The sequence below is a fragment of the Melopsittacus undulatus genome, chromosome 14 (genome assembly GCF_012275295.1).
Source record: "Melopsittacus undulatus isolate bMelUnd1 chromosome 14, bMelUnd1.mat.Z, whole genome shotgun sequence".
Classification (NCBI taxonomy): domain Eukaryota; kingdom Metazoa; phylum Chordata; class Aves; order Psittaciformes; family Psittaculidae; genus Melopsittacus; species Melopsittacus undulatus.
This window is the reverse complement of record NC_047540.1, coordinates 6,520,769-6,536,856: the sequence shown is the minus strand read 5'-3', so window position 1 is coordinate 6,536,856 and position 16,088 is coordinate 6,520,769. Positions and strand designations below refer to the sequence as shown.

The 16,088-nt window shown below is 52.3% G+C and overlaps 1 protein-coding gene across 1 annotated transcript in view; it reads right to left on the bottom strand.

Annotated features, from left to right (window-relative positions):
• Positions 1–16,088, bottom strand: part of RUNX3 (RUNX family transcription factor 3) — a 35,102-nt gene that overhangs the window by 5,073 nt on the left and 13,941 nt on the right. Inside the window, exon 4 of the mRNA XM_005142453.3 lies at positions 8,653–8,817. Within this exon, the coding sequence (XP_005142510.2) occupies positions 8,653–8,817 (165 nt within the window). The remainder of the gene's footprint in view (positions 1–8,652; positions 8,818–16,088) is intronic.

Genomic DNA, 16,088 nt, shown 5'->3' with positions numbered 1-16,088 from the left:
TTGGTGCGAGATAAGAGAGGAGCAGCTCAAAGCCGCTCTGCTCACACCCAGCCCGGCCGCCGTGCTGGGGCTGGCTGGGAAAGCACAACGCAGCGAAAAGTGCTCACAAGTGACCAGCCCCGCCTCGTCTCGCACCTCAGCCCTCCAGCAGCGAGCTCTGCCCCGTCCCAGAGCCGAGCTACTGCAGGAGCAGCACCAGAGCTGCTGCCGAGGTGTGGGGACCGGCTCTGCAAGAAGAAGCTTGGCCGGAGCCCATCGCTTCGGCCGGAGCCCGTCGGGGCACCGGTGGCTGCGCTGTTTTGCCATACAGAGACAAAGCAGTCTCAAAACTCCCCCCGAAACCCCAGGCTCGCTGCCTTCCCAAGAGCAGACGACGCTCCCCAGCGATCGCATCGCGCTCCTGCGGTACCTTTCACATGCCTGTAAATGATACTCCATGAAATGCAAATCGAACTAAACCCCAAGTGCTCAGGGCACATTTCCCTTTCCCTCTATAACGCACTCAAAGGGTTTTGGGTTTTTTTTTTTTTTAGAGCCTAAGTTATATTGGCCTGAACTTGCAACACTTGGCAGCCAGTCCTTGATACTGATCCAGACACAAGTGCATTCACTGAGCTGCTGTGGGGCCGGGGATGCGCTGGCTGCTATCTTCATCTTCACTGGGCCTCAGGGTCAAAGTCTGGCCGAGACCAACGCTCTGGCTTCACCAGACCGGTCTGAGACTGAGAACCCCAGAACAACCCCAAAACCAACCCCACTGCTGCACCTGCCACTGTGCCTTGGGGGGTGCGGTGTGTGTGCAGCCTTCCCGGGCTGTGGCAGCCCTGCACCGCGCCATGTGACGCCCTAGCAGCCACCGGGAGGCAGAGCCGGTCCGTGTCCGCTCCCGGGCTCCCCGGCGGAGCGCGGCCCTTGCCCCGATGCTGCCCAGCCACGCCGAGGGGAAGCCCCAGCCGAGCCCCCCCCGCTGCCAGCAGGGGGCGCCGCGCTCGCCGGGCGGGAGGCTGCCGCTAGGGGGCGCCGCGGCTCGGTACGGGAGCGGCCGTAACGTGCGGGAATGAGCCTTCATCCCAGCTCCTTCATCCCGGGCTGCTCCTTCATCCCAGCTCCTTCACCTCTGGCTACCCCTCCACCTCATGAATCCACACAGGACAAAGCTATGAAGCCCCATGTCTGCCTCATCGTCCCTCCTGCCTTGCAGCTGAGATCTCTACTGAAAGAGCCTCAGCAAGGTCCAAATAAACCACTGCCATTAATGCCCTCCGTAACACCTAACTCAGCAGCAAAGCAACCCTCCATCACGCTCAGCCAGACGTCAAACAACGTCAAACGATGAGCAAGCGATGCACCAAGCAAATGACGGGGAAATGGGTGTGGGTGAAGCTCAACCGTGGGCCCCATGTGCCCTTTAAGCCCCCACCAACCGCAGGCTGTAAAACACCCATCACCACATCACCCCATTAACTCATCACTCCATCACTCCATCACCCCATTGTCGCTCACCCATTGCCCTATCCCCAGTGCAGGCAGCATCCAACGCATCTCTCACCCATGTGCATGCTGCTGCTGTGGAGGATTTACTATGCTTGCCTCCCTTACTCGCCGTCCAGCCCCCATTTGCTTTTTTGGGCCCTGGCAATCTGAGCTTGAGTATTTCAGTTGTCCAGTTGCCAATCAAAATATTTGAAGGAAATGTTTATTTTCTTCTCGAAATCACACCAGCTGCTGCACTAACTGAATAAGCCCATTTAGCTGTAAGAATTTAACCATTGTAAGAGTGAATTGAGTCCCCCAACTACTCCAAAATCTGACCCAATCTATCAGCGGAAATGTCAATGTTTTGGATGGGAGTTTGGGGAAGTGTGGAATGTGTATTAAATAAAAGCCATGTAAAGGTCAAAGCCCTGATTAGTAATGCCACTGTCTCCTAGTTAGGGCTGTGCTGCTGGGGGACCATGGAAGCCAGGACACACCACGGTGTTTAATTGTGCAGCTGCAATTTGCACCTTTTGAGGACCCCCAAGTGTCCATCCCCCGTCCCCCCCCCCGCACATGGAGCTGGACAGAAACAGGCTTTTAAAGCTGCTCCACTCCTTCCAGATAAAACAACTGCACCCAAGTGACACAGCAGCTTGCTTTGCACCATGGAGGCAATCCAGGGCTTTTCTTGGGTGGGTGGGAAGGAGGTGGGTGCACAGAGCTGCCTCTGCAGCAATGGGGGTTGAACCTCAGGGCTGCCCCTCTATTTTAGCCCTCATCTCATGACATCACTCTGGTTCCCATTTTAGAGATGTGAGGAACACGCAGTGGCCTATTGAGGTCAGCAATAAGCCTAAGCATGTGTGTGTAGTACACAGCACACAAGTACTCATAGTGTGTGGTACACACAGACAGAATAAAGGAAATTTAAAGGGAACTTGATAGTGTGGCACTCTCCAAGCTTATAGAATATATAAATACCTACAGCCTGGCCGTATATCACCATTTTATTTATATGCATATATGTGCCTTGCAAAATTGTCATGAAAAATCTAGCCTGGGGGGGGGAAACCCTCTTTTCCTGCCTAATGCCATGATGATTGACGACAGTGTAAACACTAATGATACTTTATGCTTATGTATATAGTATGCATGCACGTGCGAGACGGAGCGCGGACAGAAACTCTCTCTCTCTGTATACCTTTGGCTATTTTTTCTGTACTAGTTTCTGTGATGCTTGGACCTCCAACTTGTCTCTCAGCATTTTCCTGACCTCTCTTCCTCTCTGCTTCCTTCCCCTGATTGGAACAGCTCCATCTGGGAGCCCGAGAGGCAGGTGGCCAAGGATGGAGAGAATCTGCTCTGTACAAGAAGGTGCATGAGATGCATTTGGTCTCTGAAGACCCAGCTCATCTCTAGGGCCGCGCCGCCCTCCTCTGCACCCACACACGCAGGCAGGCTCTCACGCCTCCGTCACATGTGTTAACAAGTTCATTCCTTTCCAAGTAAGGGCCAGCTAAAAAAGAGAGCAGCCCCTTCCTCCCACACCACGAAAAATAGAGCAAAACTTTGTTCTGGGGGATGGAGGGGTGGTGTTGACAAAAAAAATGAACCCACGGGTGTGAACAGCATCCGTTGTTACACGCCCATGGAGCGATTGTTCTGTATCTGATATAACCAGCTCACGAACTGGGTGCGAGTACTTCCTCTGCAGAGTCTGAGAGAGAAAAAAGCAAAACCCCAAACCAAAACACAACAACACTCGGTCGCTTATCGCAGCATCGGCAGGCACCTCCTCCAGGCTGCCGAGCACGTTCGCGGCTCGCTTCTCGAGCTGTCTCCAGACACCATGTGCTGCCACGCACACACACACGTACCCCGGGGAGCAGCACCAGTCCTGCACTGAGTCCTCTCCCAGCACTTCCCAGCAGCCCTAAACATTCTGGACAGCAGCCTCCTGCTCTGCACAGGCAGTGAGATGGAGATTCCCAGGTATTCCCAGCTCAGCGAAGCAGCTGCATCTCAGCCTCCTCTACAATCTTCTCCATTGGGATGCTCACTCTGGACCCATCCTGCCCTCTCAGGAGGACCCTGCCTCTAATGTCCAGCCTGGATTTTTTCAGGGCCAGTTCAGCCCCATCTCCTGTGCCAGCACTGTCCTTCATAGCTTACATTAGCTCCTCTCCCTGCTGTTTACCCCCTGGATGTATTTACACAGAGCAATCAGCTTGCTCCCAGCCTGACTTCACTAGACTAAACAAGCCAGGCTCTCCCCGCTTCCTCTCCCGCAGTAGCTCCTCTCTTCCCCTCGGCATCCCCCTGCCCAGCATGGGCCGCATCAGCCGATCCCTGCCAGTCCATCCCGCACAGCTCATGAATAAGCTAACGGTGCTAACTGGAGCGGGTGGGTGGGCTGAACGGGAAACATGCCCTTGATGGCAGGCACTGCCTCTGGCCTGCCTGCGCTTCGCTCTTTACCTGCATTCAAAGGGTATTAACGAAATTAACAAGCCCTGACTACATAAAAGGAAGTTGCTGAATTTACAACCCAGCCTGCAGCTAGACCACCTTGCCTGCTGAGCAGGTTTGGACCAGGCCAAGTCTGCCATGGGAAACCCACTGTGGAGCAGTGGCTGAGCACAGAGGCTGATGGGGCAATGAAGATGGGGTTCAAATGCAGGCAGTGCCCTCCTGCAGCGGACCCCAGGCTAGCAGTGAGGATCCCAGCACATCCAAAAACCCCACGTCAAAGGCAGGACAGGATCCCTGGAGCCTGGGGCTGGGCCTCTTGTGCTATTCCACTCTCCTGCTGTTTCACAGGAGCTGCAGCCCTTGGGCACCTGAGCTGCAGCTGGGACACGGAGGTGGCTGCACATCAGCAGCAAGGCAGTGGCCGCGGGCACTTGGGCTCTCCCCAGGGGGATGCTCCCGTCCAGCACTGGCCTGTGGTTCCTCTTTGAGGGTTACACACCACACTCATTTAAGGGACATTCACTGCGCAGTGGGCAAAAGTAATTGGGAGGAGCAGAGGAGCAGGTTAAAGATAGGCACAGAAGCCTGAAAGCAGGCAGGAAACCCATCTTAAGCGCGCTCCTTCCTCTGAGGCTGAAGCTGAATCCCACAGTATGTTTTCTTCCCACTAATGCTTGCCTAGCTTCCTTTGGAAACAATTTAGTCTCTGCCCATGGTAGAATGTTTTTATCCATTAAGAAACGGATATTTTAAAGAAACCATAAGTCGATCTGGATGGGGATTAGGAAGCAGCAATTCAGGGTGTTTGCCGGGCCCATAATTCAGGACTTAACCTCAGAGGAGCCACGTTGCATTTCGGAAACAATAGGGCACTCGCTGCCTATGCCAAGAGGCTTCTTAAAAGTAATGTAATACTTTAAAAATGTGCATTTAGAAAGAAAAAGAGAGAGAGCTTTTACTTTAAATGCACATGGTGAGGCATTCTGCCGATGGCTGGCCTGCGGTAAAAACATTGCACTGGTTTGAAGGAGCAGAGTGGAAATCAAGCTGGTTATGGTGGACCAGGCTCCAGCTCAGCAGATCTGAAAGCTCTTCACCAGCAAAGACAACGACTCCCAAACCGCTCGGCAAACAGAGGGCTGGGGAGGCAGGATGGAGCTTGCAAAAGGATCCAGCGTTTACTGTTCTGCCTGTGAAGTCAAGGGAATTTGGTTCTGCTGGAGCACTATGAAGAGCATGTAAGGGGATGCTAAGTGCATTAATCAAAGTGCATTAATCAAAGCAGCTCGCTCTGTTACTGAGCAGATCAAGTCTGAGATCACTTTGCAGTTGCCCTCGTGTACACAAGGGCCCTACACATTGCAGGACAATGCACACAACTGCTTCTGAGCAGTTGAAGATGTTTCCACCACAAAGCTGGAGCCCAGGAGCCGCTGCCAGGGCAGTCCCCTCTGTCGCAATGGGAATAACGCAGACCAGCCTGAACCACTGCTGGGACAGGGGCAAATCATCGTGGTGAGAGCCGGGGGCTGCAGGGGCTGTCCCCCTTAGGGAACACATCTGTCACCGCCCCACTGCCCCAGAGCAGCAGCAGAGGCACAAAGCAAGTTCCTTGGACATCTTGCTTCACTTCTGAGAGCTACTTGATTTGTTTTTAAGCTAGGAGACAAAACTCGGAATGAAGCAAGCACGCAAGGCTCTGGCTTCGCATGCCCCGTAATAAGGCACCGTTTCAAGACATCCTAATGACAGCTTGGTGTCTCGCTGCGGAGACGGGAGAGCCGGGATTTCAAAACCTCACATTTTCCAGACCTCACTGGAGAAGTATGAGGCCAAATCCTCAATGGAGGCAAATGGCTCCGCTGTGCTGAGGCCAGGGAAGCCATGCTGCTGAGGGGAGATGAGGGTCTGCCTGTCCTGCTGCCTGGCTACTGTGCAAGGCTCTCCTCACAGGGTGAACTCACAAGCACCCTGGTTTCCCCCAAAGCAGGAATGAATCCTGGTGTGAGGAGGGTTGCTCATGGGACAGGCAGAGGAAGGGATCGATTCCTTGCCCGTCTGCACGGGGTAGGGCAAGACTGAAGCCACTGGAATACATTGACGCTGGGCAGCAGAACCCAGGGCTAGAGCAGGATGTGACCCGCTGGGCTCGGTGCTGAGCACACTCTCCTCCCATGTTTCCTGGCATGCCCTTCAGAAACGATCGGTTTGCTCTTACCGGGAGGTTTCTGGTTTGAGACCATTTAACCTCAAGAGGATCGTTTTACTCGGGGGCTATTTATAACCTCCGGGGCTGCTTTACTGAAAGTCTTCTGCAAATGGCTGAGGGCCAAATCCTTCTCCCATCTACACCAACGTCCTTGCTGTGATCTCCACAGTGGCCACAGCCTGAGGAGCCAAGTTTGGACTGCACTAAGGCAAACACATCTCCGGAGGACCTCAAAGACCAACACTATCTTCTGCATCTCCATCAGCTTCGAAGCCCAACCTCCATATGCTGTGTGCAGGGATTGGAGGTGCCTGAATCCCCCCTCAGTGGCTGAAGCTGTTTCTCAGCATCTTGGCTTTGCCAGGAGCAGATTAGGAAGCGTTTGTGTAAAGTGCCCAGTCAGCAGAACCGGGAGGCCACGGGCAGGCGGTTGTGGAGGCAAAACCTACACCTCTGCTGGCTCCCGGCACAGGGAACACTAAGGCTGGGAAGCACCACGTAAAGGATAGCGGTGCTGGATGAACCTCAGCCTGCCCCGCTGGCTCCTCCTAACCCGTATCTCGTTATGCCTTTTGCTAATCGGCTTCTCGTGTGCGTTACCTAAGAACGTGCCAAGTCGTGAGAATTACAGGCCTGTTAACTCTGGTGTTATTCTTGGCACGGGTCAGGCTCCACTTACTTGGGTAAAAATTACGATCTTGGTGAATAAGCCGTGTGTGTGCAAGAGAGAGTTTGGGGTTTTTTAGTATTATTGTTGTTATATTGGTTGTAGTCAGCGTTGTGTCAAAAGGACAGGGCTGAGATGAAAATGACCGAGCTGATCCTGCTCCCAGTGACGCTGGGAAGAACCCACAGTAATTTTAAGACAGTTCCTCCAATTCAGGAGCAAGGGAGCCAAGAGCAGAGCGTGCACGATCTGCCTTCTGCAGCATTCCTGGTACTCTGGATTCCCTCTGCAGGAATGACTTTAGATGGCTAATTCTGTGTGTCTCCACTCCTGCTGTCACTTGACATTTGGGAGTTTGGCAGGGATGGCAGCTTGTGGCCAGTTTCAGTTTTTGTCTTGCTGCATTTGTGTCATCACCTGATTCTTTGCTCCAAACGATGCTCTTTGGGTTGCTGGCACGACAGGGGACTGTGCTAATTTAAAATACACATATTTTTCTTTTCCCTGCCCCCAAGAACTCTTTATTACAGCCAATGTGACGAGCCTATGAAGCTCTTTCTCTCCCTCCCTCTTGCCTTTTAAAACAAGAATCAAATGATAATCCTACACTACACACAGTGCCCGGGTTCTTCTCACAAACCGTGCTAATATCAGTGAAAATTCCAAGCATGGAGATTTGCATTTCAATGAGAAATAAATTAAATTTCACTGTAATTTGGGGTTGGGAGGAGCGGGGCAGCTCTACCGTTCAGGTAACGTTTTCAAACATGTTTCTGCACCTGAGATACCCTCTTTGCCCCGATCCTGAGGGTTTCAACCATCTGCAGCACTCCTGAATACACAACACAAAGGCTTTTGGAAGTTTTCAAATGAAACCTTCCAAGGGCTCCTTCTCACCCAAACTCAAAGTGCAAGCAGCGTAAACGCTTTCCTAAAACCCCTGCTAGTGTTTCTGCTGATGTTCAAAGGAGAACACCACCAAGATGATTAAAATGTATGAAAAAGGAAGACTTCCCACGTGCAGACAGGAGAACAGTCTCTTAATGCATCCTGGTAGCGTGCGGCCGTACTGAGCCGAGTGGAAAGCTGGGAGCAGGGAGACAGACGGGTATTTCCAGCTCAATGCTGTATGGGGCTGAGATTCGGGTGCATGGAAGGAGCAGGCTGACCTCTCTTGGGTAACTGGTGGCAATTCCTACCTGTGGCACCAAGCTTTGATGCAGATGCCTGGGGAACCCCTGAGGGCTCAGCTCTGCTGATGGCAAATACAGGAAGAGCAAAGGTTGTGTGTGTGTGTGCGCACGCGTGCACCCATGCAGGTGTGCATACGTGTGGGGAATTATGCTGGAGCTGGGTGATGGATCACCAGACTTGGCATAAACACAATGCAACAAGATAAGAAACCATTTGGATTAGCATGTAAAGTATAATACACCCTTTCTAGTTGATGCTTAACTGTCTACGCGGGTGCCTTCATGTCAAAGAAGCTACTGGATTCAACGTGCATTGCTATGTCCTCCTTTGCGCTCCTGCTGAAACTGCTCAGGTTTCCCTAAGACCCTGAATCTGAAGCAAAACTCCTGGGTTTACTGTTCAGCAGCCATCTGCTGATTTAATGGGTGCAAAAAGGCTTCTACGGTCAAGAAACCCAAGCAAACCCCTTGTCCAGCAGGCAGGGCTCACCCAGGGGAGAGCATGACTCCAACCCTAAAACACCATCCAGAGGGAAGCATGCTCAGCTGGGATGGCTCCGTTCCCTGGCTGACTGTGTCAGAAGCACAAGGGTTTGGGGTGTGACGCCAGGCTGGGGCACCCAGCCAGTTACCTTGTATTGGAGTTTGAGCCTGGGACCCAAAGTGGCTCGGGGTGCTGAGGGATCCGCGGGGGTTAGGTGTTGTTGGGGTGACTCTCATGGACTGGCGCAGCCGTTCCAGCTCCCCGTAGCGGTCGGTGAAGGGTTTGGCTTGGTCTTCTAGCTTTTGTCTGTGCCCTGGAACATGATAAGAGAGTCTGATATCTGATCAGTTACCCTTTGGCTGGAGCACCCTAGTTACACACTCGGCACAGCCTCCACCTTCGTGGTTTGCTCTAATTCGCATGGGCAGTGCTTGGCAGCCCCGGTGCAGGTTGGCTCCGTGGGGCTCTGCACAGCGCACACATGAGGAAAGACCCTGTGGCTTGGACAGACAGAGAGCCTGCTGAAGAGGGGACATGGACTGACCCAAAGAGGCCCCAGATGGCCCATTGAGCCAGCATCTGATCAAAGAGCAGGATGTGTGCACCAGGGTCAGGATGCCCTGTGCTGTCCGTGCACCAGCCCCTGCTCACTCTGAGCAAGGAAGGAGACATGTGCAAGGCAGGAGGAACCACATCTCCTGGCAGGGTGGTGACTGGGGAACAGCAAAGGAAGCCCTGGGGTTTAAGTATTTTCTACAACATTTGCTCATTGCACAAAGAACAAACTCTCATCTTGCTCCAGCCCCATCCCCAGCTCTGCCCATACAGGGTCAGAGCCAGGCAGGGCTGGAGGAGCTGCGGGAGGGATGGAACAGCTGCCCAATACCATGCTGTGGCCACCTCACTTTGCTTTCTCTCTGTTCCTCTTTTCCTACCCATCAAATGGGGAGAGTATTCACCCACCTCCCCAGGCAGGGCAGCAGCTAATGAGCATTTGTAAAGCACTCCCAGCTCCTTAGGTAGCAGCTGCTGGCACAGGGCAATAATGATTAAATTTATGCTAAGTGTCCCGAGGCGAGAGGCGCATGAAATACACTTGATACATAACTCTTGCATTTTACTATATTAATCATCGCCAAACAACTTCACTCTCTCTGGGCCAGATTCCAGTCTCAGTTACACCCGCACAAAGCTGGAGGGACTCCAGAGAAGCCGGAGCTGCTTTGGTTTTACACTGGTGCCAGGTTCAGACCTTGCGTTCTCCTTGCTCTTTACCAGATGAGCAACACCCCCAGCTCCTTGCACCTGCCATGAAAGGACCTTCCCAAGGTAGCAAATGCCTTATCCCAGCTTCATCGAGTGCAGGGCTCGGGGCACTGGAGGTGTGCGGGCACGCCGGGGAGATAGGCAAGGAGCTGGGAAGAAATCCTTCTGCAGCTCTTCTGAGAGCTGCTGGGTCTTATCAGATCCAGCCCTGCAGCCCAGCTGAGCCAAGCTCAGCTCTCGGTGGCTGTTAAGAAGAAAAGTGATGCATTTGAAAGAGAAAAAGTGCAGCTTCCTCTTGCTGGCACCTCCATTCCCTGCCCCTCGCAGCTGCGGAGCGGGAGCTTGGTGTCAGTTCATAGCAAACTCACAGAAAGTCCCCAGATTTCCCCCTTTCAAGCTGCTCTGTGCTATCTTCTGATCTCCTTTGCTTGGCTCCTCCTGCCGGACCGTCAGCAGAGACGCCAGGCGGGAGCACAGCACCGGCTCCCAGCTCGGCTCCTTGCCATGGTGCCGCTCCACGGGTACCACAACAGCAAATCACACCCAGCTTCTGCCTCTGAGGGGCTTTGCCCTCCTCTCAGAGCTCCACATGGAAGTGAAAACCCCATCACCCCCCCAAACCCTGCAATCCCCCAGCTCCCAGGTGTGTGAAACGCCAAACAGAAATGTATATTGACACCAGAGAGCAGAGCTTGGTGAGGGTGAGCTCCCAGCAGAAAGCAAACCCTGAATGGAAAATGTATTTCCCCTGCTGTGTGAAGTAAACCAAAGAAACCTCAAATCTACATCAGAAACGATCTCTTCTAATCTCTGTGCATCCCTGGACCCCAGGCACCTCAGCCTTATCTGAGGGCCTGTGGAGATGGGAGCAGCATCTGTCACTCAGCACTTGTCCCCAGGGGGAAGCATGTGCACTGAGGTGTCTCATTTTGGTCCAAGTTTGGTTGTTTCAGTATACGTTTGAGCACAGAATAAGAAAAATCAGTTTACGTTGTACCTTTAGGTAGTTTTCTCAAGCAGAGCGTAGCAGAGAAGCCAAGAAGACTTAAAAGACCAACTTCCACATAAATTTAATGGGAAATAAATTCTCTGCCTCTGTCTCAGCTGAAACCCCATCCTGCAGTAGCATCCTGCATGTGACTGAGGAAACCCTACAAAATACTGATCTCTGCTGGGAACGTTTTTAAAGATGGTTCTGCCACACAACTTGAGAGGGCTGCATGTGGCTGCATCAAGCTGCACTTGGTTGCCCTGGTCCCCAGGCTGCTGAAGGTGGGCACAGCCCAGGGGATTTCAAGCCTAAAGTAAGTAGCAGAGCTGTGCCTACACCCTCTGGAAAGGGCTGGGTTGTGGGGAGACCCAGCAGTTACCAACAAAACCTCCCCAAAACCATCCTGAGACAAAGAAAGTAGAAAGCTTGATGCAAGTGTAAGTCACAGCAAACACTGGGGCTCATTTAGGAGTGAAAACCCAGACGAGAGCTGTGGTGGGATCAGGGCCATTTCAGCACTCCTAGACCCTCTCCAGGCTGTGTCTCACCCCATCTCCATGGGTGGGAACCTGGCAGCAATAAGCTGCATGAAACAAGGCAGTGAATGAGTTAAAAACCACCACCTTGGGCTGCCAACCCTCTTCGGTACAGGCTGTCTGCCCAGGACTTCCTGCTGCTTGTCACTTAGAGCTGGGGATGTCAGACCTTGTCACGCAAGAGAGAATCACTGTTAATGGGTTTCTTTCATCAGAACAACCTGAGCTTTTTAATTTCTGCAGCGGTTGACTTCATTAAAAGCCCTTCCCCATCTACCCACAGCTGCCATGGAGAGGAAACCAATGTCGTCAAGTGAACAATAGCTCATACCTTAGAGAAGAGGAAGGTGGTTTCTAGCTTAACCCAAGGACTGACTCAAAGCCTTACGAAGCCAGTGGGTGGATTTTTTAATCGACTTCAAACAGCTCCAGACTTTATCCCAAGGAATCTGTCTGAGAAGTCTTAATCACCCCAACCTGTGAATTCTGGGGCATGAAACCTGCTGCTGGGTTGGGGATGCTGCGCTGCCTTTCCAGCTGTGCTGTCACTGGCTTGCAGGGCAATGTTTATGGAAACAAGTCCTTAGTACTATAAAATGATGGCAGCTACTGACCTTCAGCACTTCTTGCCAGCAGCACAAGGGTTTCACCACTGGATTGGGTTTCCGAGTCAGTTCACTCTGATATTGAACATGACATGATGTAAACATTGACAGATCACCTACGATCCCAATGTAGCAACAAGATCTGTATCAGCATATCAAACAAACGATCCTGCTGAACACTTCCCAGCTGGAAGAGCCGATGTGAATTTGACACTTTAGGCTGGTAATAAGAAGCACACTGGAAGTTTTGGGTGTTTCCTTGGAATGCAGACAGCGAAACAGTGTGTGCTGTGCTGCAGCTCAGGCCCTCAAAGCTATGATTTAAAGACATGCTTTCTGCATTAAAACATTTCAAAGACTAAACACATCCTGCTCTTCCTTCTAGGAGTGTGCAACCTGATGCGGCTTCCGAAGCCAGGACCTGGATGGGGTTTCCAGGCAGTGGGTGGGTGTCCGTGGTGTTCACCAAAATCAGCTTATTTCCCCAGATTACTGAGATGCAGCACATTAAACTGATCAAAGGCAGAAAGGGGTTACAGTGGGGAGAGACCAGGAGCAGCACTGCTCTCCCACCTCGGATTTGGGTGCCACGTTGGTCCCCATCCCCACTGTAGCCCCGTGCTACCAAAGGGTGGGAGAGCAGATGGTGGGAAGTGGCTTGGCCCTGCCCAGGCGTCTTGCTGTGAGTGCTGGCGGCAAGCTGGAGCGAAGGAAACGCGCAGTTCCAGCTCCGGGGGGATCTTCATTAACACACACATTTGCAGATCATTTCCTTAGCTCCACTGAAGAGGCGACCAGAGCCAGGAGACGGCAGCAGCTCGAGCAGAGCCATCAGTGGCCACAGAGACCCCACGCGTCCACCTTTGAAGCCAGGCTCCAAGCATCTCACCAACAAGCTCTCACCATCCTGCACCAAAGGCTCTGCTCAAATACCAACAGCCAAATGCCACAGCCCAGCCAAGGAGCTTGCTGGGAGCAGTCCGTGCAGCCACACTGCACATAATGCAGTGCCTTAGTCTCTACATGTCCATGAGAATGGACCACAAGAAAGCAATCAGCAGTGGCTAGAACTCCATTCCGCACACAAAGCACCTTTCAAATCCCACTTGTAGCCCTCAAAATAGGTACTTCAGAGACACACCAATCCTCTATGGAGGGTTGAATTTTTTCCTAGTCTCAGTCTCGGCTTGACTGTCAAGTCCCAGCACATGCTCCAGAAACAAGCCACATGTGAAACGCCTGTGTTATGGGAACAGCAGGCCTGTCCCTTACAGCAGATGGTGGGGTGGTTTCATCTTTGTACACCTATAACACAAGATGCAAACATCCCTCAGGTCTTCCCTGGAAACCCATCTCCAGCTTGAGTCTCACCATGGGAAAACCCCAGGCAAGAAGAATCTGGTGGAGCCCCACAGCCAGTGGAGGACAGTGTGGAAATGGAAGCTGGCTGCCCATGGCAGAAAGGGACTCAAACACAACGCCTCCATGGAGGACAATGGACATCTCCACCGAGCCCCGGTGAGAGGCAGCAGCCGGCAAGTGCCAGCACTGCTCCAGCCCACTTCTGAAAGCTGAAGCCCAGAAGTTCACAGGAGGGAGCAGGAGGAAAACGTTAGAAGGAACCTTCTCTTCTGCTGCCGAACAAAGTGAGGCACAGATAACTCATTATTCACATGTTTGAAGTTGGCCTGCTTACGCCATTTGGAAAGAGAATCAGTCACGGCGAGGCTTTGCTTTGGTTTCCTCTGGCTTTCGTGAGACACTACCGCTACTGTCTTGCTCCAGCTTGGAGAGAAAGGGGAGTGTGTCGCAATGCGCCGCGGCTCGCACGTCCTGGCAGAGGGTTTACACCGACTCCAACAACGAGAGGAAAAGAATATTTAAGGGGGTGGGGGAGAGAATTAAAAGAAAAGGGCTGCTAATTTATAAAGCTTTTTTGGCTGGTGGTGGTCTGAGATGAATTGGCTGCCTCTAAAAGGATGAAAATAAATATCCCTCTTTTTGAAGGAAATAGGCTGGCTGCTGGCCAGCTGGCAGGAAGCACAGAGATATGTTGCATTTACAGGAGGTTTTTTTGCTGTCTGAAGCTCCAGCAGTGGGAGATGTTCGTTCTAGGCAGCCTGGCATTGATTAGCGGCTTCGCCAGCCCCTCATCTCCTTTCACTTCTGGGTCAGTACCTTTGCCTCTGCCTCTCCCTGCCCACCCTGCCATGGGGGCACCTTCTGGTAAATCCTGTTATTACACTGGAAGACCCCAGAACTAAGCCCTCTGGAAGGAAAACAAAGCAGGGTATTAAATCAGAGATTTAAACAGAAAGCTAGGGTAGCATTCCCAAAAGCCCCTGGGATTCAGGAGCTGTGGTCCCTGTTCAAATCCAGAGGAACATCACCTCCAAAATTCCACATGCCTTCGGCACAAATCCCTGAAGAACACGAGCTCCCATTCCTAGGGTTTCAGCAGAGACTGAGTCATTCTGGATTTGCAAAGATACTTTAAAGCAGTTCTCAGCATAGGGAACACTGGGGGCATGCTCAGCAGCAGACTGGGTAAAATCCATCAGGTTTTAAACATCTATCTCACTTGTGCCTTGCTGAAAATCCCCATGAGTGCTTTCCTGCACCTTTCCATCCATAAAGACCTCTGAAAACCTGGCTCTGGGGCTGCAGAGGGAAGTAGGTGCCTCATAAGAGCTTTGATTTGCAGATCTGAGTATTCCACCCGTGTCACAGGCCAGCAGGTCGGTGCAGTGTGCAGGAAGCACGGCAGCTCTCGGAGCAGATGCAAACCCCACCAGCCCCAGCCTCACTGAATCCTCTGCACCGGCTCCTGATTCCAGGAAAGCGAAATTCTTTTATGGGCTGTGATCCAGTTCTCATGGAATTGGGCAAACCCCCTGGTTCAAAGCTGGGTGCTGGGGAGGAAGCAGACAGATCTCAAGTACATCCAGCTGGTATTGCCTCAGCCACGTCTGAGATCAGATTTTCAGCTGCATGCATTAGCTGTCACTCCATAGATCAGTGGCGTGATGCCAATTTGCAGTGAGTTAATGCCTGCTATCTAACAACTTGAAATGGGACCCGTGTGGTACCAGTATAGCTGGTTTTTCCCAGTTCATAACCTGTTCCATTAGGGCAAGCACATCAAATTCCTTTGGGTGACACTAGTTTTACTCTGCCCAGGATGGGGAGGACCATCTGCTGGGTTCAGACCTGTGCAAGGGATGTGCTAGTGGACACAAGATGCATCTGATGACCAGGTACAGCAGGGGGTTGCTAGTCCTGGTCTCCATCAAAACAGATCCAACTTTCCCAAGGTGTGAGGATGCTGAGCGCTGGGTTTCCCCTCTGCCCTAGGACAGAGCTGGAGCTGAGCCCTGGCATTTGAATACTAATATTCCCCTATCCCAGGACTGAGCTTCAAGCTCCATCTCCAGAGACGGGTTGGTATGTCAGATAATTACTGCTGCTGCTGAGCTTTGCCAGCACAACGCTACAGGCGAGAGCCCCAGAGCCGCACTACCTGCACAGCACCCTCAGTCCTCTCTGCAACGCTGCTCCTCCAAAGCCAAAGCAGCAGAGCTGTGCACGGGCAGACCACAGGCAGTGCCTTTGGGATGTGCTCAGCTGGGAACCTCCATGCAGAGAGGCATAGGAACATGGGGCTCAGCTGCTCAGCACCTTCCCATTGGCACAGTGCAAGGGCTCAGAGGCTGAGACAGGCAGTGGGGATGCTTTCTGCTTGCTGGGTTCTTCCTCCCCCTCCCACTACAGTGTGTGGATTCACTGGAGAGAGTAAGGTAAAATAATGCAAAATCACGTCTAAGCACCTTCCGCTGCAGGATATGATTTATCTCTTGCAGAGCAGGTGACTGGTCTCCGGCAGCGGAAGAGAAGGGTCTTAGGAACTAAATTTCATCTCACTCTGAGTCAAATCCTCTTCCTCCCTCTGCCACATCATTAAAGTGATTGGTTGCACTGATAAGCCCTTTTGAGAGGGAGAAACGAGATGTGTCCTGCCCTGACATCTGATGTGATCTTGTGGTTTTGTTTGATAGTTCTGGTGCTTTGGCTGCTGCCTTCCCTGAAACAAAACTTTCCTTTTAGCACTGACTTCTTTCCTCTCCCCCTGCCTGTGACCCTTTGCACTGTCCTGAGCTCACAAATCCTGCCCAGTGGAAATGGGGCT